We start from the raw sequence: 22,675 nt of genomic DNA, 5'->3' as shown, positions 1-22,675 counted from the left end.
AATTATAGATGTATATCTATATATATATATATATATATATATATATATATTAGTAATTTCTGATTCAAAACCTTAATATGAAAAACTAAACCTGCAGGTTAACTGTATTTATACATTGATATTTGACGTTTTATAATGTACGAAGTTGTGACACTTTGCAAATCTAAATATATAGAAAAACTGAAGTAAGAAAATATACACACAAAAAAATCCTATTAACATTAATGTGATACGTGTCATACAAATATCTGGATATGTGTAAGAGATTATATATCTGGATATGTGTAAGAGATTATATATCTGGATATGTGTAAGAGATTAATCTATGTTTTATATATATTTATTATACATATCTATTATTTAATTGAAAAGAAAATAGCACTGTTTTAGAAAACATATAAAGAAAAAGAAAATTTTCATACATAGGCGAACAAAACTAAATAGGAATTTTATTTTCAATAAACACTCAAAGAAAGTAATTTCAAATGATTTGTTACTGTGACATTTCTTTCTTTTTGTTTTATATAAACTTGATATCTAAGATATGTAACTTCATCACCATGTAATAATTGAAAAAAATGCTTGTTTAGTAAAATAATTTCCATTTACTGTTGATGTTGTTACTAAATCCCTAATATGTTTTTGGTAGATATTATACGAGATCTAGAAAAAATGAATTTAATCTGGCTGAGATACTTAACAACTAATACTTTTTTATTTTGGTTAAATGACCATTTAACAAAAGATTAATTTCTTAAACTTGTTACTCTTCTCAAGATTCTCATTTTGTGCTACTTTTCATAACTAAAAGAAGCTAATTAGTTTATCTCAATTTCTGATTTCTTCACAAGCCTCTCTTTAATTATCCCTCCTCACAAACAATCCCACATATGATACAACAATCTAAGTTCTAATGTGAAAAAGCAACAAAAAAAATGTCGTTAAATCGGTTTCTCTTCACTTCCTTCTCGTTCTTTCTCTTCTTCATCGTCCATTTCGCATCGTCTGCAACTTTGCCAACACAAGAAGGTAGATATATGCATATATAATATGCTTTTAATATTCGTGTAATTTGTATCATTTCTATGATCTGTGTGTGGAATTCTTTGTAGGGGAGGCTTTTAAAGTTGTACTAACCACATTGAAAAAGACGAATATTGATTTAAATGTGGATCCATGCGAAGTCTCATCTACTGGAAATGAATGGTCAACCATCAGCAGGTGGAAAGACCTAGTAACTTGTGACTGCTCCTTCGTTAATGGAACCATTTGCCACATTACCAAAATGTTCGTCTCCCTTAATTTTATTTTATAAAATCTATTTGGTTTTGTTGAGTCAATTTTGTGATTTTTTTTGGTTGATATTTGACACAGAAATTTGAAGAGAGAAAATCTTCAAGGGTCTCTTCCAAAAGAGTTAGTGGGACTTCCTTTACTGCAAGAGATGTAAGCAAGAACCCAAAGAATCGATCGACGAAATTACAAAGTTGCATCTTTAAAAATGATATGAAGTAGTGTCATTCTTTTTGTTGTAGTGATCTCTCAAGAAACTATCTCAATGGTTCCATCCCTCCTGAATGGGGAGTCTTGCCACTTGTCAACATGTACATACACATATCTCCATAGCTGCTCATACCATTTCAATATATATTGGACTTACTTTGTTGATGAAATGCAGTTGGCTTCTCGGAAACCGATTAACAGGTCCAATCCCTAAGGAGTTTGGAAACATTACAACTCTTACTAGCCTGTGAGTTCAACTAATTTTCAATCTATTATAACCAATGTTTTCAGATAGTTTATGTTTAGAAGTAACTTAATCAAAAAAACTTATGATTTTAGTGTCTTGGAAGCCAATCAACTTTCAGGAGAATTACCTCTTGAGCTAGGGAATCTACCAAACATTCAACAAATGTAAGATTATTCGTACGAGTTTAAGTTTAGTTTTTGTATTGTTGAAACTTGAAACCTCGATTTGTCATTGTTCAGGATTCTTAGCTCGAATAACTTTAATGGTGAAATTCCATCTACATTTGCAAAACTAACCACCTTGAGAGATTTGTAAGTATTCTTCTTTGATTCATAGAGAATTTTTTTTTTATTTGCTACTATATATATGCAATTCTGATATTTTTTGCTAATGCATATAATTTTGTACATAGTCGTGTAAGTGACAACCAGTTGTCAGGAACAATTCCAGATTTCATCCAAAAATGGACTAAGCTTGAGCGACTGTAAGATCTTTGTTTACGGTTTGAGATTGTTACTTCCTTTAAACATTCTTGATTTAAGTAATTATAATGTTATGGTTACCTCAGGTTTATTCAAGCAAGTGGTTTAGTTGGACCAATTCCCATTGCCATTGCTTCTCTCGTAGAGTTAAAAGACTTGTATGTATAACTAACTACATTGGCGTCATGTTAGTTGTTAACTTTTCTTCAATGTATATTGACTTTATTATTCTTGTAAATGCATTTCTTAGGAGAATCAGCGATTTGAATGGACCCGAATCTCCATTTCCACAGTTAAGGAACATAAAAAAGATGGAGACATTGTGAGTCTTATAGATAAAACTACATTTGGAACCTTTTTGGACGTTGAAAGCTAATTCACAAGCTCTTTTTTTTTCTTGTGACATTGTAGAATTCTTAGGAACTGCAATCTCACAGGAGACTTACCTGATTATCTTGGAAAGATTACCTCCTTCAAATTCTTGTTAGTATATTTACAAGTTTATAGTCAATCTCTACTAGCTAGGATGAAATCAAAACTAAGCTAACTTTGTAATAATCTTTTTGTAGAGATCTTAGCTTCAATAAATTAAGTGGAGCCATCCCTAACACTTATATTAATCTTAGAGACGGAGGTTACATGTATGAAATCATTCTCTTCTTTCTTATTTTTGAGAAATTGCTGAGAATTTTGTTAGACTTGTTTCTTTCTTACAGATATTTTACAGGAAACATGTTAAACGGGTCGGTTCCAGATTGGATGGTAAATAAAGGATATAAAATGTGAGTTTTAAAACTTTTTTGTAGGGTGCATTACGAAAAAAATTATATGTAATTACTTCATAGATTATTAACATGTTTCTTCGGTTACTGGATTATATTTTGTAGTGATCTTAGTTACAACAATTTCTCAGTAGATCCAACCAATGCAGTATGCAAGTACAATAATGTGTAAGAAAACATTACACCTTGGAAACTCTCATGGCTATTTGTTTTTCGTAATTTTAAGAGACTAATTAAAAGATTAACAAATGTTTTGTTTGTTATAGACTTTCATGCATGAGAAACTACCAATGTCCTAAAAGTAAGTTTGTATACGCATTAATGAAGAGAATGAAATTTTAGTCGGTGCATGTGTTAGTCTGATTTATGCTCTATTTCTTGTGTTATAGCTTTCAATGCTCTTCATATAAACTGTGGTGGGGATGAAATGTCTATCAATGGGACAATATATGAATCTGATAAGTACGATAGACTGGAGAGTTGGTACGAAAGTCGAAATGGATGGTTCTCAAACAACGTAGGAGTCTTCGTAGACGATAAACATGTTCCCGAGAGAGTAACCATCGAGTCTAACTCATCCGAGCTCAATGTGGTTGATTTTGGTCTGTATACGCAAGCTCGCATATCAGCTATCTCACTCACTTACTATGCATTGTGTTTAGAAAATGGAAATTACAACGTTAATCTCCATTTCGCCGAGATTATGTTCAATGGTAACAACAATTATCAAAGCTTGGGTAGACGGTTTTTCGACATATACATTCAGGTAACTAGTAGGACAAAAATATATATTAAATGTCTAAAAAGCTTGGTCACATAATGAATTTTGATGAATCTTTGGTATAATAATGTAGAGGAAGCTCGAGGTTAAAGATTTCAATATCGCCAAGGAGGCAAAAGATGTTGGAAACGTTGTTATTAAGACATTTCCGGTCGAGATAAAAGATGGAAAGTTGGAGATACGATTGTATTGGGCCGGGAGAGGAACTACAGTCATTCCCAAAGAACGTGTTTATGGTCCTCTCATATCAGCTATATCAGTGGATTCAAGTAAACAATGTCACTTTTTTTTGGTATTTTTCACATTAGAGTTGATTTATTATCTCATTTCTAACGAAAATTTAATACGTTGATGAAAATAGGTGTTAATCCATCTCCTAGAAATGGTATGAGTACTGGTACTCTCCATACATTGGTAGTGATCTTATCCATTTTCATTGTGTTTCTCGTATTTGGAACTCTATGGAAAAAAGGTTACTTGAGATCGAAAAGCCAAATGGAAAAAGGTACTCATCACAAAGAATACTAATAAGTTATGATATTTCTAAGTGATTTTGTGTTTCTTGGTATAATTGTTAGAGCTTTGTTCTTCTCTCAGATTTCAAAAGTTTGGAACTCATGATTGCTTCTTTCTCGTTGAGGCAAATCAAAATCGCTACAAACAACTTTGATTCTGCAAATAGGATTGGAGAAGGCGGCTTTGGTCCTGTATACAAGGTAAGAAGAGAAAGAAAGATCACAACTAAGAACAATATATATGTGTATGGATGGATCAATTCTCAAAAGTTTGTTGTCTTTAATATGGTTACAGGGAAAGTTATTTGATGGAACAATAATCGCAGTGAAACAACTTTCGACAGGATCAAAACAAGGGAACCGCGAGTTCTTGAACGAGATTGGCATGATTTCAGCTCTGCACCACCCTAATCTGGTTAAACTATATGGATGTTGCGTTGAAGGAGGCCAACTTTTATTAGTCTATGAGTTTGTAGAAAACAACAGTCTCGCTCGAGCATTGTTTGGTTAGCAACACTCTAGCTCCTTAAATAAACCGTCAAAACTGAATTTAGTTATGATTTGTTTTCCCTTTCTTGATAAAGGTCCTCAAGAAACTCAGTTGAGATTGGACTGGCCTACAAGACGGAAGATCTGTATCGGAGTGGCGAGAGGGCTAGCATATCTACACGAAGAATCGAGGCTAAAGATTGTACACAGAGACATCAAAGCCACTAATGTGTTGCTAGACAAACAACTGAATCCGAAAATATCAGACTTTGGTCTTGCCAAGCTTGATGAAGAGGACAGCACTCACATTAGCACTCGAATCGCTGGAACATTGTAAGTCACAAAATCAATATTCAATGATAAAAGTTTATATGTCATGTGAGATTTGCTTATAAGTTATAGCACATCATCTTTTTGCAACATTTATGCAGTGGTTACATGGCTCCGGAGTACGCCATGAGAGGCCATTTGACAGATAAAGCTGACGTTTACAGCTTTGGTATAGTAGCTCTAGAGATTGTTCATGGAAGAAGCAATAAAATAGAACGATCCAAAAACAATACCTTCTATCTTATTGACTGGGTAATGATCTTTTTGATTGATTACATTTCACAGAACTATTGAACAAAAGATCTCAACTATATTTTGTTCTTGTTTCCCTAGGTGGAGGTTTTGAGAGAGAAGAATAATCTGTTGGAACTGGTGGATCCAAGACTAGGATCAGAATATAACAGAGAAGAAGCAATGACCATGATCCAAATTGCGATAATGTGTACAAGCTCAGAACCTTGTGAGAGACCGTCAATGTCAGAAGTGGTGAAGATGTTAGAAGGTAAGAAGATGGTGGAGGTGGAGAAACTTGAAGAAGCTTCAGTCCATAGAGAAACAAAGAGACTTGAAAACATGAACACGATGAAGAAGTACTACGAAATGATAGGGCAAGAGATAAGTACAAGCATGAGCATGATCATGAGTGATCGTAGTGAATCATCAGCAGATCATTAGCAGTTGTGTAAATAACATATCAAGATGGAAACCCAAAAAACTGTCTTTAGCATTTCAGAAGCAATCTAAGTAAGTACAAGTCAGAGGGAGAGAGATGTGGGAATCAATCTTTTTAATAAGTGTTTAAATAGACAAAAGCAGAGAATCCTAATGTAACTACTTACACACAAGATTTACATTTGGTTCTTTTCTTTTCTTGTCTTTTCGAATATTCTTGATCTTAAATCAATTTTCTTCCTCCAAGTTGGTAGGCTCGCTTAGAACATACTTAGGTAGCTCATACTTAGCACCTGCAGCGCAAAAACAGTACTAGTCAGGGAAATGAAGAACAATCATATGACGCAAGTAAAACAAGATTTAGATTTTGACCTCTCTCGTCATAGCAGACTGTGAGATCTGTGTTCTGAACAATGACTCCTGCACTGTCCACAATTGCTTGTGCAAGAGATATGTCAGCTTCTGCAGCAGCGCGAAGTGCGTCCCATATCTCTGCGATTACCAAGTGTAAAACACAACATGTTGACACTAAGATCAGATGCAACCAGCCAAAACACATAACAAAGCATATCATCTGACACTAAAGTTATATGATTTCCCTCACTGTGGTATAAAATTACACTGACACAATGTAGTTGCCCTGAAGTTCAATAGTAAACATATGAAACTCTCAACCTAATGAAATATTAATTGACAAGTGTTATGCAGAACATTAAAAGGGTCCTTAGCTCAGTGGTAGAGCAATTGACTGCAGATCAATAGGTCACCGGTTCGAATCCGGTAGGGCCCTTGATTTTTTATTTTTTTCCTCCTTCCATCCATTTGTCACAAAATCCCTGCAGAAGAATGACTACCTATCTATCCTGTTTATGTATAACTCATTCCTAAGGGCTCAAGGAATAAGTAACAATTACCTTTTCTACCACCATAATGAGGAGCAGTGTCCCAAAACTCTTCTCTAAGTTTCATAAGCTCAGCTTTCGTGATCGGTTGGGTATGCTTCCACGGTTTCGGCTTCCTAATTTTCTTCACTGACCCTGTAACCACACACGAAATTATCCATCTGATGCAATGCACAACCCAATAAAACTAAAGGATCTATATACATCATCAACCATAGGCATTGCCGCATTGATCATACTAGTTAGTGTCCAATTAGATTAAAAGTTAGTCCATTCGCGGAAACTAGCTTTAACCGTGTAGATTCTTCACTTAAATTTCTTTATATAAAGGAAAAAGCCAACCATAATCAGAGATGAACATACATAGACAACAACAATCTAAAACATAAAAATCCTTCATTGGAATTAAATTTAAACATCATCATAGATATCAAGTTCGAAGATAACATCAGCTCTTGCTACTGCCATAAAGATTCGAAACTGAAACAAAACTCAATCAGATCAGATAAAACCTAAACCCTCAATTTCAACGAACAAAATCTACTTTAAGGTAAGAAGAAGGGAACATTCCAAGCTTCCAACATACTGATTACACAACTAGGGTTTCTCTCACCGATTTCAGATAAAAAAAACGATTCCTTTTTTCTCCAATCCAACAAAATAAGATAGATTTGATCTTACCATCTGCTTGAGACTGTGTCGATCCAGCACAACCCATTTATGTTCTTGCTTCTTCTTTCAAACCCTTAAAGTAAAAAACACAAATTCTCTCGGAAATAAACCAAAAGGATTCAGACAAAACCCTGTGTTTGTCGAAGCTTCATCGAAACCAATCAAAGTCGCAAACTTTTCTTTTCCTTAATAGAAAGCAAAGAGATTTTTTTTTACGAATCTTCAGACAAACAAATTAGATGTCGGTAGAAAGACGAAGATCAAGACCGAGTTGAAGATGACGATGAATCGGTGTTGATGATTGTGACATTATTGTGATCTTTGGTATATAAAGAAGTAAAGATTTTTTTTTTTTTTTTTTTTGGGCATAACGAAAAGGAAAAAATGGGAATTTTGGCTTCGCTGTCTTCTCAATTAAAGGTAAAGGTTCTAAATCCAATGCGAGCCACCAATCATATGTTGCCACGTCACCATAATTATTCTTTGGATTGAAGAATCTATTGTGCACTTTTAATCTTTAACTAATAATGATCATGGCTTAATTAAGTTAATCAAGTTATCAGGTTGGGAAAAGAATAGCAATGATAATCATCACTATAAAAGTCGCTACCAGATTATTTTTGTTTTAGTTAAATAACGAATAATTCAATTAGTTAATTAATCCCATAGACAGTGATGGTATACATTAAAGTTTCTTCATTCTTTTCTTTTTTAATTGTTTGTGATTAAACAATAGCAAAAAGTATCAAAGCACTGAGATACTTGTTCATTTTGAGAATTTATGATTACAACTATTTTTGTCTTTTGTTATTAAAATTCAATCCAATAAAATGGACAAACTGAAAGATAGTAATTTGTATTTTAGGATCAATGATTAATTTTGGTAAATATTTAAAAGTAAAAGCAATAAGAGATGATAATTTTAAAAATAATTTTATGATCAGTAATATTATATTATATTTGTAAGATTTTATTAAGATTTTAAATTTATGATTCTTCATTTTTATTTGATTTTATTTTCAAATTATTTTGAATTATCATATAATACATATAATAATAAGGAAAAAAAAATCTTGATACATATATATATTTTATTCTAGATAAGTTATGATACGAAATTTTAGAAATTAATATTTATCACTCAATTAATTAGAGAAACTAATTCACCAATCAACAATCACAAGAAGATTGAAGAACTTTTAGTCATGTTTTAATCCCAAAATTTCAAGACCAAGCCAAGATTTTTTAAAGAGCTTATAGATTAGCTAATCAAACATGACAACACTTTCTCTTGTGTACAAAAACCAACAATTAATGATGATGCCACAAAAGACCTGAACAATAAAATTCACAACAAAGCTATAATCATTGTCAAATCTAACCAACCACAGAATTCGTGAAGCTCTTCTTCTACCGGAAGCTTCAGATACCTGCGAACTATAAGTGAATTAAACCCCTCAAGGAAAGATCTTTCTTCACTTCTTTTGAAGTATGAGCATCCCCACAAAGGCAACTCCACGAGTGGTCAAACCTACGAGAAGCAATATCATTATACACAGACTCCATTTATTAATGTCGTAGCCACTCTTCATAAGCGATCCACATCGAGTAATCATCCATACTCCATAGTACCTGAAACCCAATAAATGAATCAAACCCAGCTTTTGAGGGAAGAAATATAATTTATTTCTTTTTGCTTTTTATCCTTACTTTTGAGCATTTCCTATCACAAATGCTTCCAAAGCCCACTTTGGATAACTCAAATCAGCTATGATCCTGATAAGTTCACTATTCTTCGGTTGGGTTGCAACAAGTGTTAAAACGACTGGAAGAAGAACAGAAAACTGCAAAATCCCCAAAAAGTTCGTTAATTAGAATAAGTAGAGAGAGTATATGATTCTTCTATAAAAGGACACTTAAATAAAACTCACCAGCTGGGCTGTGCTCGGTTGGAGAAAGATAGCCAACGCATATGCAATACCGGTCACACAATATACGAGACAGACCAAAACAATATAGTTATCGAAAAATGTGGATCTTGGGTTCGTGAAGAAATAGAACATGGAGAGATAGACCAATGGCTTGACAAGTATATTGAAAATGTCTATTGTATCTTTGGCAAGGAAGCAGGCCGAACTACTCATCCCTGAAGCACTTTCTCTCCAGTAATGTAACTTGTCTAGTGAGAATGATCTTAAAGCTGCTATTTTGCAAAGAAGAGCTGACAGAAGAAGAAGAGGATCATAACATAAGATAGATAAGAACATAAAGAAACTCTCAAAAAATGATTAATAACAGTAATGATAGTTTAGTAAAGGGTTTAATCCAACTTACAGACTGCGATAATAGTATAAATATAACCAGGAGCTCCAAAGCTCTCATCACTTGCTTTAATCAGTGATCCTAAACAAGCTCCAGCAAGCAACAATATCAAATAGTCTGTGGCTTGTAATTGAGCTTCTCTCATTCGCTGCTTCGCTATCCTGAAATCAAGAACATTAATCCGCTTTATTCCAATATCCAAGAATCAATTGATCGTAAGTAAGTCATGGAGAATGTCAGAAGTAAACCTTCCAAGGAAATATTTGTATTGCAGCCACGTACTAGGGGTTCTTCTGTGGGATAAATCTCTAGACTTTAAGAAGTTATGCCGTATTTTATCACGACGCAACCTGAAATTACTCTTCACATCCCGCCACAGCTCTCTCGCAAATGTTTGTTCTGCATTATCTGGTGAATTAGTACCTAAGTCTGGATTCGTTTCAAGTCCAGCAGCACTGTTGTTCCGCATATCTAATGGAACCGAGTACCCTTTGTGAAGCATCCACCTTTGAGGAAGCTCTTTGTAACCAATACCAGAATTTCCCATTGAAATCACTACTCCTTCCAGAACATCGATGTAATAGTCAGGAGGGTTGATACGGTCTGGAACATGTATCCCCAGACCCGAGAAGTATTCCTCAACTTTGTTGACTGATCCGTGGTAAACAGTAAGGCCACCTTTCGCGAGAAGTACTAGATCATTGAACGTTTTGAACAAAGTATAACTGCAATAAAAGATAAAAACATTATGAATTAAAAACAAACTTTATGACACTTGCAGAAATTTCCTCTATGAGAAACTTGTTTTCAAGATACCTTGGTTGGTGAACAACCATGCAAATATTTACTCCCTCGAGAGCTTCATGCCGAAGTGCTCTAAGAAGAAGCTGTGATGAGGCACTATCCAAGCCAGAAGTAGGTTCATCCAAGAATAAAACCGAAGGCTCCATTACCATCTCTAAACCCACATTCACTCGTTTCCTCTGCCCTCCTGAGATTCCCCGCTTCTCTACAGTACCAACTAAAGAACTCCTCACAGCTTGTAGCCCCAAGGAGTCAATGATTCTTTCAACCACAAGAACTTTGTCTGCTTTGGATAGATCCGCAGGTAATCTGCATTTAGCATGGAACCAAAGATTTTCCTCTACTGTTAAGTTTCCATGAACAACGTCATCTTGTGGCACAAAGCCAATAATTTTTTTATATGAGTGGATTGATTCCTGCTTCCCATTTATAAGAATCAAACCACTTAATTTGCATCCGACAGCTTTCCCAGCCAAAGCAGAAAGAAGACTTGTCTTTCCTGCTCCTGATGGACCCATCACAGCTGTGATCCGACCTGGTTTCATACTTCCTGTGACACATCTTAACACTTGCTTACCATTGGATTTCAATGTAAGAGTTAAATCTTTGAAAGAAAGCTCCATGAGATGCCTCTTTCTCGTCTCAGAATTGGTAGCCATTTTGACTATTCCTGAAAATGTGAGATTTTTATTCTCTTGCTCCATGGCTTTCTCCTTTTCAATCCGATCATAAGCATACTTGAAGATTTGGCTTTGTGTTTTCTTAATTTTGGCCAAAGTCTGTCCTTTTACTCTCTTTCCTTCTATGCCAAGACTTGCTCTTCCATTACTCCCAGCGGCTGCATGATCCTCATTCTCATAACTAGATTGTGCAGCAGAGGAACTCGCAGGACTTGAACATGTGGACATGTCTATAGCTTCATCTATTTCTGAAGAGTCCCCACGACCCAACATCTTGTTGGTATCCCCATCTTGATTGGCTCTTTTACCTGAAAATGTCCGAGTTATTTGCGCACGGATCCCACTCACATGCTTTTTAGCAGCCTCTCTAGCAGCTTTCCATCTATGATGAGCTCTCGCTTTCTTCACCGCTGCTTCCCTTGATTTTGCCTGCCTCCTTTCCCTAGTTGTTAGGATTTGATCGGAACAATTGTAGATAATGAGTAGAATAGTACTCACTGCAGCCTGCACAAACAAATTGAAGGCCACTCTTTCAGTAGAAAATCTTAATCTTGGATTTACATTCATTAATATCTGAAAAAACTTACGATAACCATAATCCCAAATGCATGCATGTTCTGATTTGCTGTGTTAGGATTGCAGGACGTCAACTTAAAGCAGGCTGCAAAAGACAAGAAGTCATTAATAGATGACGAGACAAGCAGATGGAAATGGTAATGGGTATGTGACAGCACGCCATTATATAATATTCGAAGACTTACGTTTCTCAGAAGTAGACCCCATCCTGCAGTAGTGCCTGAATAACATAAAAGTAAAACCAGTTAAGCTAAAATCAATTCAAACCAAAATCTGACTATCAGCTTAATCATTATTTTGATATAGTATAGTAATACATCTTTGAGGACAATTTGGAGGGATGGAATGGAGTTTGAAGGGAAGTAAAAATGACTACCCACTATCACAAGGTACTTTTTGGGTTGTGGTTGGACAATATGATCCTGCGGAACAGAATACTTCACCGCTGGATCTGATATCGGCCCATACATTTGCACCTCCACAAGTGTGGTTTGGTCGTCCTGATGGTAATTGATAAGTATACCTATAGATTTGACATTTCAACATCTTATCACATGTATCATATTATAGTATCTATATGTAAGATGAAATGAAAAAAAAAACGTACGGTTCACATAAGCTTGTAGTTTTATTAAGGGTAGCTAAGGGGCAATGAGCACCAAGGGGGCAAGCTTTTCAAAACAGAACAGAAAATTAGTAGCAGCGTTAGACCATATATATGAGAAAGACTTACAAGCCAATGTAAGTGTTTTGAATTCCTTACGTATCATACAAGTGAGGCCACGGGGGCAGAAAAACCCTTCGCAGCAAGGCATACAGTTTCTTCTTCTTTCAGGAAAATCTTTGGAGTTTTGCAGATCGACTTGTTCGGTTGGATCAACACTACAGCCCCATCCAGGTTCACAACCAGAGACCCATGAAGTCAAGTTGCAGTTTACATTTGGTTTCAAGTAGCCCGGGTTATTCGTTTTATTGAAGAAACCATTAAAATAGAACTTCATCTCTGCTGCTGTACAGATACGCTTACCAATACTACCTATTCCAAACCGAAAAAGTCACAAACTTGTACATAAAAATGTGATCTTCGAAGAAACACATAAAAATATATGTAAATCATGTCATCAGATTTAACTCTAAGAACCATAAAAAACATGAGAAATATGCAACAAATAAGATATGGACTTCCTATACTATACAAGATCAAAATCGTCACACTTTCCGTCTTTTGTCAACAACGAAGTAATGATTTTGAGTGCTAAGTAAAAGTCCATTACCTTGGGTTTTCTTAATGCAAGAAGATAAGAAATTCAAGTTGGAGGAGAAATTAAAAGCTCTATTCCAATCAGCATCCCTGAGATTGTAAGTTCAATAAAAGGACAATCTGAGCAAATTATCTCTCAAGACTTATGTAAAATAAAAGAACACATTTCACCTAAAGCACCTACAGAGCAAATGAAGCTATCAAAGCATCAACTATTCTAAGCTCCAAGAATTGAAAATTACACAGCCTCATTAGAAAATATGATATCTTACCAAACAAACAAAACACTAAGCTGAAATATTTAGAAGAAAATGAGACATTTTTTTGCACTAGCGAAACAAGTTTCCAAAAAATATGAAACTCAACAATTAAAGAAAGTTGAAAGAATATAGTTGAAGAGTAAGAAAACTAACGGGTCTTTGACGCAAAACTTTGCTCTGATACCGAGCTCGCGATTAAGAGCAGCAGTGCTATTAGAAAGACTGCGGTAAACCATCTGAGTAACGAGCGGAAGAACAGCTGGATTGTTGAAGTCACTGGTGTCCCCAATAGTTTGACCATTACTAACATAACAAACCAACCACAGAACTAAGATAACCAATCTGAGATTACATCCATGTTTAAGCCAATTTCGCCGGTCCACACTCATCTTGAGATTCAAAAGCCTTAAAAGAACACAAAAGAGAAAGTTGCTAAATCAGATGCTACACATAAAAAAAAAAACTTTCTTGATTTATCAAAAAGAGAAGCTTTTTCAATTCTCTTTAAATGGAATGTTTGAGACATTGTGATTTGTGAGTGGAGAGGGAAAAAACGTGAAGGGAGTTGGAGAAACGATAGTGGTCTTCACTGTGTGTGAGGAACGTGAGGAGCAATGTGAAAAACGATCCATCTAATTCCATACATTATATTAATCAATTGTTAAGCTTGACTTGGGTTTAGCTACATAAAGGTTGAGTTTTTATTGGTCTTATTACATCACATCACAAACTCCAAGACAATCTAATTTCAAGAATTTGATAACCCAGAAACATAAAAGTGCTTTCTTTTTCTCCAGATCACATCAAACAAAACAGAGAAAGTTTTAATATTTCTTTCTTAGATTGCAGAATTCAAAGAACCCTAAATTACAGAGACTAAAAGAGTGGAACCAGGATCAATGGAAATGAAAGAAAAAAAAACGTACATTATGACTAGTGAAGTATTGAAGTTCATGACTTGGGAGCTGAAGAATCCATGAAAATTAAAGTTGCTTAGGGAAGCTTTGTTTACTAGTAATCTACAAAGCTTTGAGATGTGCAGGTTAATCCGCCATCTTTGACCTCGACAAGAAAGAAGGAAGAGGGAAGACGAAGAGAGTGCGTTGAATTATTCATTAGGACAAAAGGAAGGACATATAGACTTTAAATTATAATTACGGTTTTAAAGTATCTATAAAAGTGTCAATATTTACCATTGATTAGGGAAAATAAATATTTTATTTCTAAGTTTAGTCAAATTTTCTCTAAAGTATAATGATAGGAAATATTTGTGATTAAGAAAATAAAATTTCCGTTTTATAAGTAGTATCGAAATGCAGATTTCTCTTCCAGAATTCAAATTGTAATAACAAAAGTTTTCTGTAGAAACGTCATTTCAAAATTTGAAACCCTGACTTTTTTATACATTAAACTATAATTGATTGAGGAACATAATTTGTAAAATACTAATTTTTTCATGACTATATAATAAATGATAGAGGGAAATTTTGAATATTCGTCATCATGAGAAATTAAATTTAGGATAGATTGCAAATTGTGTTCATATGTTACAATCAACTGGTCCCATAGTATATTGAATTTACTGGTCCAAATTTGGAAGATAGAAAAGAATTAATAACCGAAATTTTAAAATCCTCAAAACAAGGTTGATTTTTCACGTTTTTAAAACTTGATTCTGTCGAATACATTTTACGGGACAACAGAACGTGAAAATGACAAATGATTTTTCAATTCATCTTATACGTTTAAAAATTATAACTAAATAAGATAAAATTCATTCATTAACTAAATTGTAAATTTTACGTTTTTAAAGTAAAATTTTTTTATTCAATATAAATTTGTTAGAGATTAAAAAATAAGAATAAACAAAAAAAATTATTATCGTTTTATTGATTTCATTATTATTAGTCATTGATCATTCCATTATCGTTTTGGTGGCATTACCAATCACCGAGACGGTTGATATAGACGATAGTAGAGAAAAAAGTAAAGTAGGATGAACATGAGTCACTGAGTCAAATGACAAAGAAAGTGATTGTCCATTTCTTTGGTAGTGGAGGAACTGAACCACAAAAAAATCTCAAAGCTTTTCATGTAAAAGACTATAAAAAATAAATCGTTTTTCGTTTTGGCATTTTTGCATTCCACCTTAACGCCTATGACGTGAAGAGCTAGACATATATTTTATCTTCTTGTTTTTTAGATTCTTTTCAGCAATTGTCCGTAAGATGAACAAAAGATCCAAACTTTTTTTCTCTAAAAGAAGAAAGTCCCAAGCCTCACCAATCGGAACCTGTTTCTTTATTAATCAAATCGAGCTGAGCCCGTAACAAAACAGATAAGCCCAATCAACTCACACTTTTACCTGATATCTTAGTTGGCCCATTAATAAACCCACCCAAGTCCATACATATTGCCTATTAGAAAATGACCAAAAACACCTTTCGCGCATCTCGAGATCTCTCCCTAAACAAAGTCGCAACGGCCGGTGTCAATAGCCTTTGCTTTAAAGGGTATTTTAGGAAAACTCAATTTGAATCTCCCAATGCTCGTCTTTGCTTTTTTACTCTCTCTGTCTTTTGTCCTTTTCCGTCATTTCACATTACTCTCTTCTTCTTCTTCTCCTCTCTGACCGTTTCTCATCTCCAGCTCTCATTTTCTCTCTCATCTTCAACCTTAACTCTCTTTTCTCTCTACTCTTTCTTTGGACGAATCTGTCTATTGTTTGTAAGTTTTCAAGGAAGGTAAAGAAACAGAGAGATCTAACTTCGGTGAGTGTACAAACCATTATTTTCACTTAAGCAAGTTTTGTTTGTTAAACTTTCATGCGGGTTTCTGGTGAATGATTCGATTCCATTATTGCTTTGTTTTTTTTTGTGTGTTTTCGAAGTTTTAATTTTTATTACAGTGGAAGGTTCATGTCGCTGGCCGTGGGCCTAATCTCCATTGGTGTTAGCTAATAACAATAATGTCTAATTTTTGTCGCATTTATTGTTTTTAGTTCATCTTATATATAAATAGTTGATTCTCTAAAAGGGTTTTAGGACTTTCTTCTTTTACACAACAAAAAGTTTGGATCTTTTGTTCATCTATTTTTTCTTTGAGTTTTTTTTTCTGTGTTCATCCTCTGTTCTATTTTTTTTTTCTTCTCATTCTTGGGTTGATTTTTGACTTCTGTTTGGGTTGATTTAGTCTGCAGGGTTTAAGCAGAGGTTGGTTTGTGGATTCTTCGATTTCTTCTTCAGATTTAGTCTACAATGAAGTGAGAATTTCTAAAGATAAACAAAGAAAAACTTGAGACTTTAGCAAGGTACGACCTTTGACTTTATTAGTTTGTTTGAAAACTTGCTCCTAAAATTTGAAATCTCATAGTTTTAGTAGTTATGTTCACATCATCAGGTCTCATTATCACTCTTTAACATTCATTTTCTTGTTAAGCTCTCTTAGGTTTAATTAAGCCATGGAGCTCTGTTCTAGGGTTTGTAGATGAGAAATGTCTTAAGGGTCTGTTTGGTTAGCTGCATAGCGTTTAGAACGCTGTTGCTAGTGCGTTCTAGAGTCTAAAACCACAATGAGACATTGTGGGTCTTGTGTCTGATTGTACTAAATGTATTTGGTGGGTTTGTCAGGCTTTGAAGTTGTCCTGTTCTTTCAAAGGGTTAATAATCAATTTTTTACCCATACATCTGGTTTTTAAGGTTTGTACTGTTTTCACGTTAGGGTTTTTAACATACTAATAGAGATTTGTTCTGTTTCTTTAATGGTAGTTCTTAGAGAGGTGAAAATAAACAAACATATTCTTCTGAATTATTCTGCATAAGTCATGTGTTTTTTGCAGAGATTATATGGGTGCAATTTTTTAATTGTTTGTTTGATTCTGTAGCAGCACATTTTGACTTATAGCCTCGCAGAAAGAGCAAACATATTCACATAAATAATAAGAAAGAAAAAAAAAAGTAGATTGGTTTCATTCATATAGAGAAATGGTATAGACACAAGTTGCTTATTCTTTTATTCCTTCTCTTATAAAAATAGCATTTTCCAAGCATAAACCATGAACTCTTCACAACTCTTGAAGAATATTTTAAAGGAGTATTCATTGTATATATGCATCCTGATATTTATGTGTTCTCTCTTTTATATGTTGATCACTATTATTGAAACATTCTTTTACTTTGAGCCTTTTTCATATAGTTCTTCACTAGTTTCTTTGATAAAGCAAAGTCCTATTTAGAGATATTACTAAAAAGATGCTTGGCCCTCCATTAACGGTCCTTGATCCAAGTATTAAAGCTTGTTCCTCTTTTTCTTTATGTATCGTTCATCATTGCAGTTCTGATTCACTCTCTTGCTTTTTAATTCCTTTTTTGGTGATTCTTGTCTTATTTTGTTACTGTGTTCTTGATACTGTTGTCTCCGTACTAAGCTCTTTTTGTAATGGATCTGCAGATGGAGACTGTGAGACCAATGGTTGTTGCTCCTAAGGGTAACAAACTCAGACGCAAGTTTGCTAAAGTTCTTAACATTCATAAGCTAACGGGTGTTGCTCCAGAAGGAGAAATGAAGAAGATAAAGTTCGATTCCAAAACCGCTAAGTTGTCTGAGTCGTTCTACAAGCTTGAGGAAGAGTATGAGAGAAGTCAGGGATTGGAAGCTCTTCTTGCGAAGCTTTTTGCTACGGTTTCTTCGATCAAAGCGGCTTATGCGCAGTTACAGCATTCTCAGTCTCCGTATGACTCTATCGGGATTCAAAAAGCAGATAACTTGGTAGTCGCCGAGCTTAAGACTTTGTCTGAGCTGAAACAATGTTTCATGAAGAAACAAGTGGATCCAAATCCCGAAAGAACTCTGGTTCTCGCGGAGATTCAAGAGCTGAGGAGTCTATTGAAAACGTATGAGATAATGGGGAAGAAGCTGGAGTCTCAGTACAAGCTTAAAGACTCAGAGATTATATTTCTGAGAGAGAAACTTGATGAATCGATGAAACAGAACAAGTTGACAGAGAAGAGACTTAACCAAAGCGGACAACTTTGCAATCCACTTGACAATCTTCACCTATCTGCGCTAAATCCAACACATTTCGTTACTTATCTGCACCACACAGTCAAGTCCACCAGAGGTTTCGTCAAGCTAATGATCGAACAAATGAAACTCGCTGGATGGGATATTTCATCAGCTGCTAATTCGATCCATCCCGGTGTGTTCTACTACAAGCAAGACCACAAGTGTTTCACTTTCGAACACTTTGTCTCCAATGTGATGTTCGAAGCGTTTCATCTACCGTACTTCTCAACTTCAAGCGAGTCAAGAAGCTACAAGAAGAAGAAACAGAGCAATGCAGATAGAGAAATGTTCTTTGAAAGGTTTAAAGAACTCAGGTCGATGAAAGCGAAAGATTATCTAACCGCGAGGCCTAAATCAAGATTCGCTAGGTTCTGTCGAGCCAAGTACTTGCAGCTTATACATCCAAAGATGGAGCAAGCTTTCTTCGGACATTTGCATTTGAGAAACCAAGTTTCTGCTGGTGAATTCCCGGAGACGAGCTTATTCTCTGGATTTCTTGAAATGGCGAAACGAATTTGGCTTTTGCATTGCTTGGCTCTCTCTTTTGAACGTGAAGCTGAGATCTTTCGAGTACCTAAAGGTTGTAGATTCTCTGAAGTGTATATGAAGAGTGTAGCAGAAGAAGCGTTTTTCCCGGCGGCGGAGAGTTCGCCGGAGTCTGAGCCACGTGTCGCGTTCACGGTTGTTCCAGGGTTTAGAATTGGGAAGACTTCAATACAATGCGAGGTCTATCTCTCGCTTTCATGATCGCCGTTTGATCTAAGATCCGAAAACGGACGGTGAAGATTCTTGGGCGGTTTGGTAATTTCTGAAAATGGTGGGGTATGTTTAGAAAATTGAGAAAAATTGTGGGCCGTTGGATTTGAAGTAGCGAACTAGAGTTGTGTTTATGTTTTTTTTTTTTCTGTCTTTTGAGTTTTGTCGATATTAGTTCAGAGAACACAGAGGCATCTTTTAGCTGTTGTCCATTGAATATTTATCTCTTTTTAATATAATATGTAAATATTTTATATGTTTTTTAGCCTACTTGGAGAAAAATAAAATAAGGAACGTAATGTTGGAAATTATCGAATTTTTAAGGTGTATAAAAGATTTCGTATATGATTGAAATTCAATAATATTTAATACTTGAAGTGTTGGTAAGATAGAATTTTATATAATTTGCATGTACATATAAGCATTGGATCCATTGTAAATGTATTGCTGGTCTATGAACCATCCAGCACTGTGTCTCCCTGTTTTGTGTTGGCACATGCACATTACAATTCTCGTCCACCATTTCTTCCTAGAAAAAAAAAATGAAAAGATTATAATGGTCAATGTATTCCTGCTTATTGATTAAATATATGAACACGAATAGAAGCCAATTTGTTTGAATATATTTCGTGGGGTTCATTTATGTTTAAATATTGATAAGGTGTTACTTATTGATTATCGAAGAAATTAGTTGTATTGACTACAAAAACACGTCAAAATTTTGTGGGATACTACCACAAAGGCGGTGGCGCGGTGCTATCAAAAGTTCAACGAAAAGACAATATTATTTGCATTAAATTATTGAGTTTACACGTAATGGTATTTGGTGTGCATTTATGAAATAGTTTTTTTTCTGTTTTTTTTTTTGTAAATTTTAGTGATGAGTCTGTGCCAAGAATCTAACATCAATTGACCAAATATTATGGTGGGGTTCGGATCTAAACCAAAGGACTGAATAAAATCTTTAAAAATTGGTTTCAATGTTTGTCGGAAAAAGCTCCTTTTTCACTTTTAACGTTATTTGGTGGTGCTTTGAAAGTGAATAACCTAGTCTTGTCTTCATCATTTTACAACCTCTATAAGTTAAATGAATGAGCTGTTTATATATTTTCCAAAATATAATGTGAATAAAATATAGTATTAGCGTACTTCCTAGAAGATTTATAACTGAAAATTTGGAATTTTACATGTAGATAGATTTTTGCAAAATCATTGATATATAGGCTCGTATGTTTCTGATAGATCATTGATGGCTTCAGAGCTTTGATACACAACGACACTTAGCTAATTTATACGTCAATGGCGATCACAGAGAATATATTGATCCTCCGAGACTTTCAAATTGTTCATGGCAGATGTTAAACCCTATTAGTCCTAAATAGACTGATCATGAACGAAATATGATATCCAGAGATTACTCATTGAATTGAATGTGCATTGTGTTCAGTTATTGTGAATGCATTCAAGAAGATTGGAGATTTCTTGATCAAGTTTTGTGTATCAACGAATTTGTAGATAAAAATATATCGGTCATACCATCGGACAAGAATTAAAATATGGTAACCTAAGAAGTAAGTCATAACAAAACGAATAGGATTATAATTATAATATAGAAGACACCGAGAAATTGAAACTTGAAAGAACTAGGTAAACTAAAATTAAACTTAATATAGCCTTGAACACACTTAAATCAACTTCGTATCCTCTACAAAGTCTAGAAAAGTGTGAACGCAATCAGCATACTTTTTAAATCCCTTGATTTGGACTCTTGTATAAGTCTTTCTCTCGATATTGTAGAAGAAAATGTAGAAAGGGTGTAGAGAGCCCCCGGATGGCGAAAACACAATCTCTCCCGTACAAGTAATTTCAACAATCCTTTTCCCGGAGACTACGGATGGCAATATGCATATACTTTTGGACCATTTATGTTTTTCAGCATCTTCTAGAACATGGAACACAAGTTTTTCGTTTCTAGACTGAACGTCATACTGATGTACACCTAATTTACCTTTGCAGTTGAACAAACGCAAATTGCACATGCCATCAATGTTAACAAAGCTGACTTTCTCAATCTTAAAGTCAAAACAAACTATCTTAGAAGATCCTTGATAATAAGCTTCAGAATACAAAACACCATTTATGCATATTGCATCATAATTAATAGAATAACGTGGAATTACTGGGTCGTGGATCGTCCGCCATAAACGTTCTCCAGTCTCCAATGTCAAAACCTGATGGATATTGGGTAGTGTTCCACAAGGTGACCATGTCACACACAACACTTTGAACTTTTTGCTGATAGGATCATAGCCAAAACTGAATCTCTTAGTTCCTATCGTTTTCAGTTTGGGTAAGGTTATGAACTCTCCAGTGAGAGGGTTAACAATCACCAGGGGTTGTCTGCTTAGAAATGTCCCAAGGAAAACCAAGCCACCGAGCGCGGTGCAGATTTCAGTTGGAATTTTTTTGGGAAAACACTTATAAGGAGTGGCTTCAACTACAAGAGAAGAGTTCTCATCTGGAATTTGAGGTTGAGGTGAAGAGAAAACCAATAACTCTGTATTAACTTTGAGGGCGAAAAAGAGCCTTCGAAGAGCTACAGATTTAGTCAGGTACAGCTCCGTGAAATCAGGACCACGAAGTATGGATTCCCATAATTTCGATACGCAATAAAACCTAGCTATAGATTTTGGGGGAAATCTCGATAATATATCAATAAGAAGATCAACTGGGATTGAGTCTATGTAGTTTCTTACCAAGTTCGACGATGGTGTGATCAAACGATCCTTTGAGAACTGCTGCTTCAGTTTTTCCATGGCGGATGTTTCAAACCCTAAGAATCACTTTACACGAAAGAAATCGACTTTGGCGGCTTCTCATCTTTATTTCAACTGAATTTATAGTCTAAGTAATAGGCCCAATTACTTTATCACCAAGCCCACACGTATTTGTTAGTAATGCGTAAGATGTAATTTTCCCAAAGATTACAATTAAGCAATTTGACTTTTACTAAAGACAACAAGGCCTTGCATTGTTGAAAAGGATCAGTGGATTGTAACAAAAACTCGCAAGATAAAGCCTCAAATCAAAGTAAGAACAAACGTCGTTTTTCTCCAAGTTGAATATAAAACCACCAAAACGTCGTTTTTGCTTCATTTTATAAATACCTCATTTAACTATGATCCTCCGAGTCCTGTTGCTTCAGTTTCAGGATCTCTTGGAGAAGAAGGCAGAGACTATGTTTGGTTTGATTCTGAGCGTTGACTTCCACGATTTTCAGCTTATTTTGCAACGCCAAACGATAGGCTCTGTTAGTATACCCATGATGGACGAACTGTTTTGGACATTGTTCATATGATTTCAAAACCTTACAATAGACTGAAGGGTAATAACTCTGGTGAAAAATGGATGGCCTGCAGAGCTTTTATCGATACGCAACGACACTTAGCTTTAGACTTTAATGGCAATCACGAGTGTATATTGATGATATGAGTTTTGGAGTTGGAAGATATGTGGTATGTTGCATCGAGAGATTTTTAGGTGATCCTCATAGAGTTGGAGATTGTTAAACCTTAAA

General features: G+C 34.8%; 6 protein-coding genes, 1 long non-coding RNA gene and 1 other non-coding gene across 13 annotated transcripts; 5 read left to right on the top strand and 3 right to left on the bottom strand.

Moving 5' to 3' along the window:
- Positions 1-935: 935 nt before the first annotated feature.
- On the top strand, positions 936-5,804 carry AT1G53420 (Leucine-rich repeat transmembrane protein kinase; the record flags this gene model as incomplete). The annotated part of the gene is made up of 23 exons (NM_104220.2): positions 936-1,029; positions 1,113-1,221; positions 1,375-1,446; positions 1,536-1,604; positions 1,679-1,750; positions 1,843-1,914; positions 1,990-2,061; positions 2,163-2,234; positions 2,319-2,390; positions 2,483-2,554; positions 2,644-2,715; positions 2,802-2,873; positions 2,949-3,014; positions 3,120-3,182; positions 3,281-3,315; positions 3,404-3,780; positions 3,869-4,064; positions 4,157-4,300; positions 4,393-4,511; positions 4,606-4,816; positions 4,895-5,132; positions 5,231-5,381; positions 5,463-5,804. The coding sequence occupies 23 exons, from the start codon at positions 936-938 to the stop codon at positions 5,802-5,804; spliced, it is 2,862 nt and encodes a 953-aa protein (NP_175747.2).
- Positions 5,799-7,770, bottom strand: AT1G53400 (Ubiquitin domain-containing protein). The gene is made up of 4 exons (NM_104219.5): positions 7,385-7,770; positions 6,716-6,838; positions 6,174-6,293; positions 5,799-6,094 (listed from the first exon to the last, which is right to left on the bottom strand). Exons 1-4 carry the CDS (start codon positions 7,419-7,421, stop codon positions 6,030-6,032), a joined length of 345 nt encoding a protein of 114 aa, NP_564630.1. The 5' UTR covers positions 7,422-7,770; the 3' UTR covers positions 5,799-6,029.
- AT1G53410 lies at positions 6,520-6,591 on the top strand. The gene has a single exon. It is a non-coding gene; the product is annotated as a tRNA-Cys (tRNA).
- On the top strand, positions 6,814-7,407 carry AT1G07877. Its single transcript, NR_139327.1, has one exon. It is a non-coding gene; the product is annotated as an other RNA (long non-coding RNA).
- A 739-nt stretch (positions 7,771-8,509) lies between the features above and the next one.
- Positions 8,510-14,436, bottom strand: ABCG24 (P-loop containing nucleoside triphosphate hydrolases superfamily protein). Its single transcript, NM_104218.5, has 14 exons — positions 14,205-14,436; positions 13,432-13,683; positions 13,032-13,108; positions 12,521-12,793; positions 12,365-12,428; positions 12,134-12,280; positions 11,943-11,977; positions 11,769-11,842; positions 10,514-11,685; positions 9,946-10,422; positions 9,710-9,858; positions 9,307-9,596; positions 9,086-9,219; positions 8,510-9,007 (listed from the first exon to the last, which is right to left on the bottom strand). Exons 1-14 carry the CDS (start codon positions 14,231-14,233, stop codon positions 8,851-8,853), a joined length of 3,330 nt encoding a protein of 1,109 aa, NP_175745.4. The 5' UTR covers positions 14,234-14,436; the 3' UTR covers positions 8,510-8,850.
- Positions 14,437-15,743: 1,307 nt separating this feature from the next.
- Positions 15,744-19,440, top strand: AT1G53380 (hypothetical protein (DUF641)). 5 transcript variants are annotated; one of them, NM_104217.5, is made up of 3 exons: positions 15,744-16,049; positions 16,471-16,588; positions 17,728-19,440. In NM_104217.5, the coding sequence occupies exon 3, from the start codon at positions 17,728-17,730 to the stop codon at positions 19,087-19,089; it is 1,362 nt and encodes a 453-aa protein (NP_175744.1). In that variant the 5' UTR covers positions 15,744-16,049; positions 16,471-16,588; the 3' UTR covers positions 19,090-19,440. The 5 variants fall into 5 exon arrangements, with proteins under 5 accessions (NP_175744.1, NP_001320355.1, NP_001077711.1 ...); NM_001333592.1 differs by having other exon boundaries at positions 15,905-16,022; positions 17,728-19,408; NM_001084242.2 differs by lacking the exon at positions 15,744-16,049 and having other exon boundaries at positions 16,283-16,588; positions 17,728-19,408.
- Positions 19,441-20,783: 1,343 nt separating this feature from the next.
- On the bottom strand, positions 20,784-21,914 carry AT1G53370 (F-box and associated interaction domains-containing protein; the record flags this gene model as incomplete). 2 transcript variants are annotated; one of them, NM_104216.1, is made up of 2 exons in its annotated part: positions 20,784-21,461; positions 21,525-21,914. In NM_104216.1, 2 exons carry the CDS (start codon positions 21,912-21,914, stop codon positions 20,784-20,786), a joined length of 1,068 nt encoding a protein of 355 aa, NP_175743.1. The 2 variants fall into 2 exon arrangements, with proteins under 2 accessions (NP_175743.1, NP_001322124.1); NM_001333591.1 differs by having other exon boundaries at positions 20,784-21,914.
- Positions 21,915-22,452: 538 nt separating this feature from the next.
- Positions 22,453-22,590, top strand: AT1G53366 (uncharacterized protein; the record flags this gene model as incomplete). Its single annotated transcript, NM_001124006.1, has 1 exon — positions 22,453-22,590. The coding sequence occupies one exon, from the start codon at positions 22,453-22,455 to the stop codon at positions 22,588-22,590; it is 138 nt and encodes a 45-aa protein (NP_001117478.1).
- Between the last annotated feature and the right edge of the window lie 85 nt (positions 22,591-22,675).

This window comes from Arabidopsis thaliana, assembly GCF_000001735.4.
Source record: "Arabidopsis thaliana chromosome 1 sequence".
NCBI lineage: Eukaryota > Viridiplantae > Streptophyta > Magnoliopsida > Brassicales > Brassicaceae > Arabidopsis > Arabidopsis thaliana.
The sequence above is the reverse complement of the archived record's forward strand: the minus strand, read 5'-3'. Positions and strand labels throughout refer to the sequence as shown.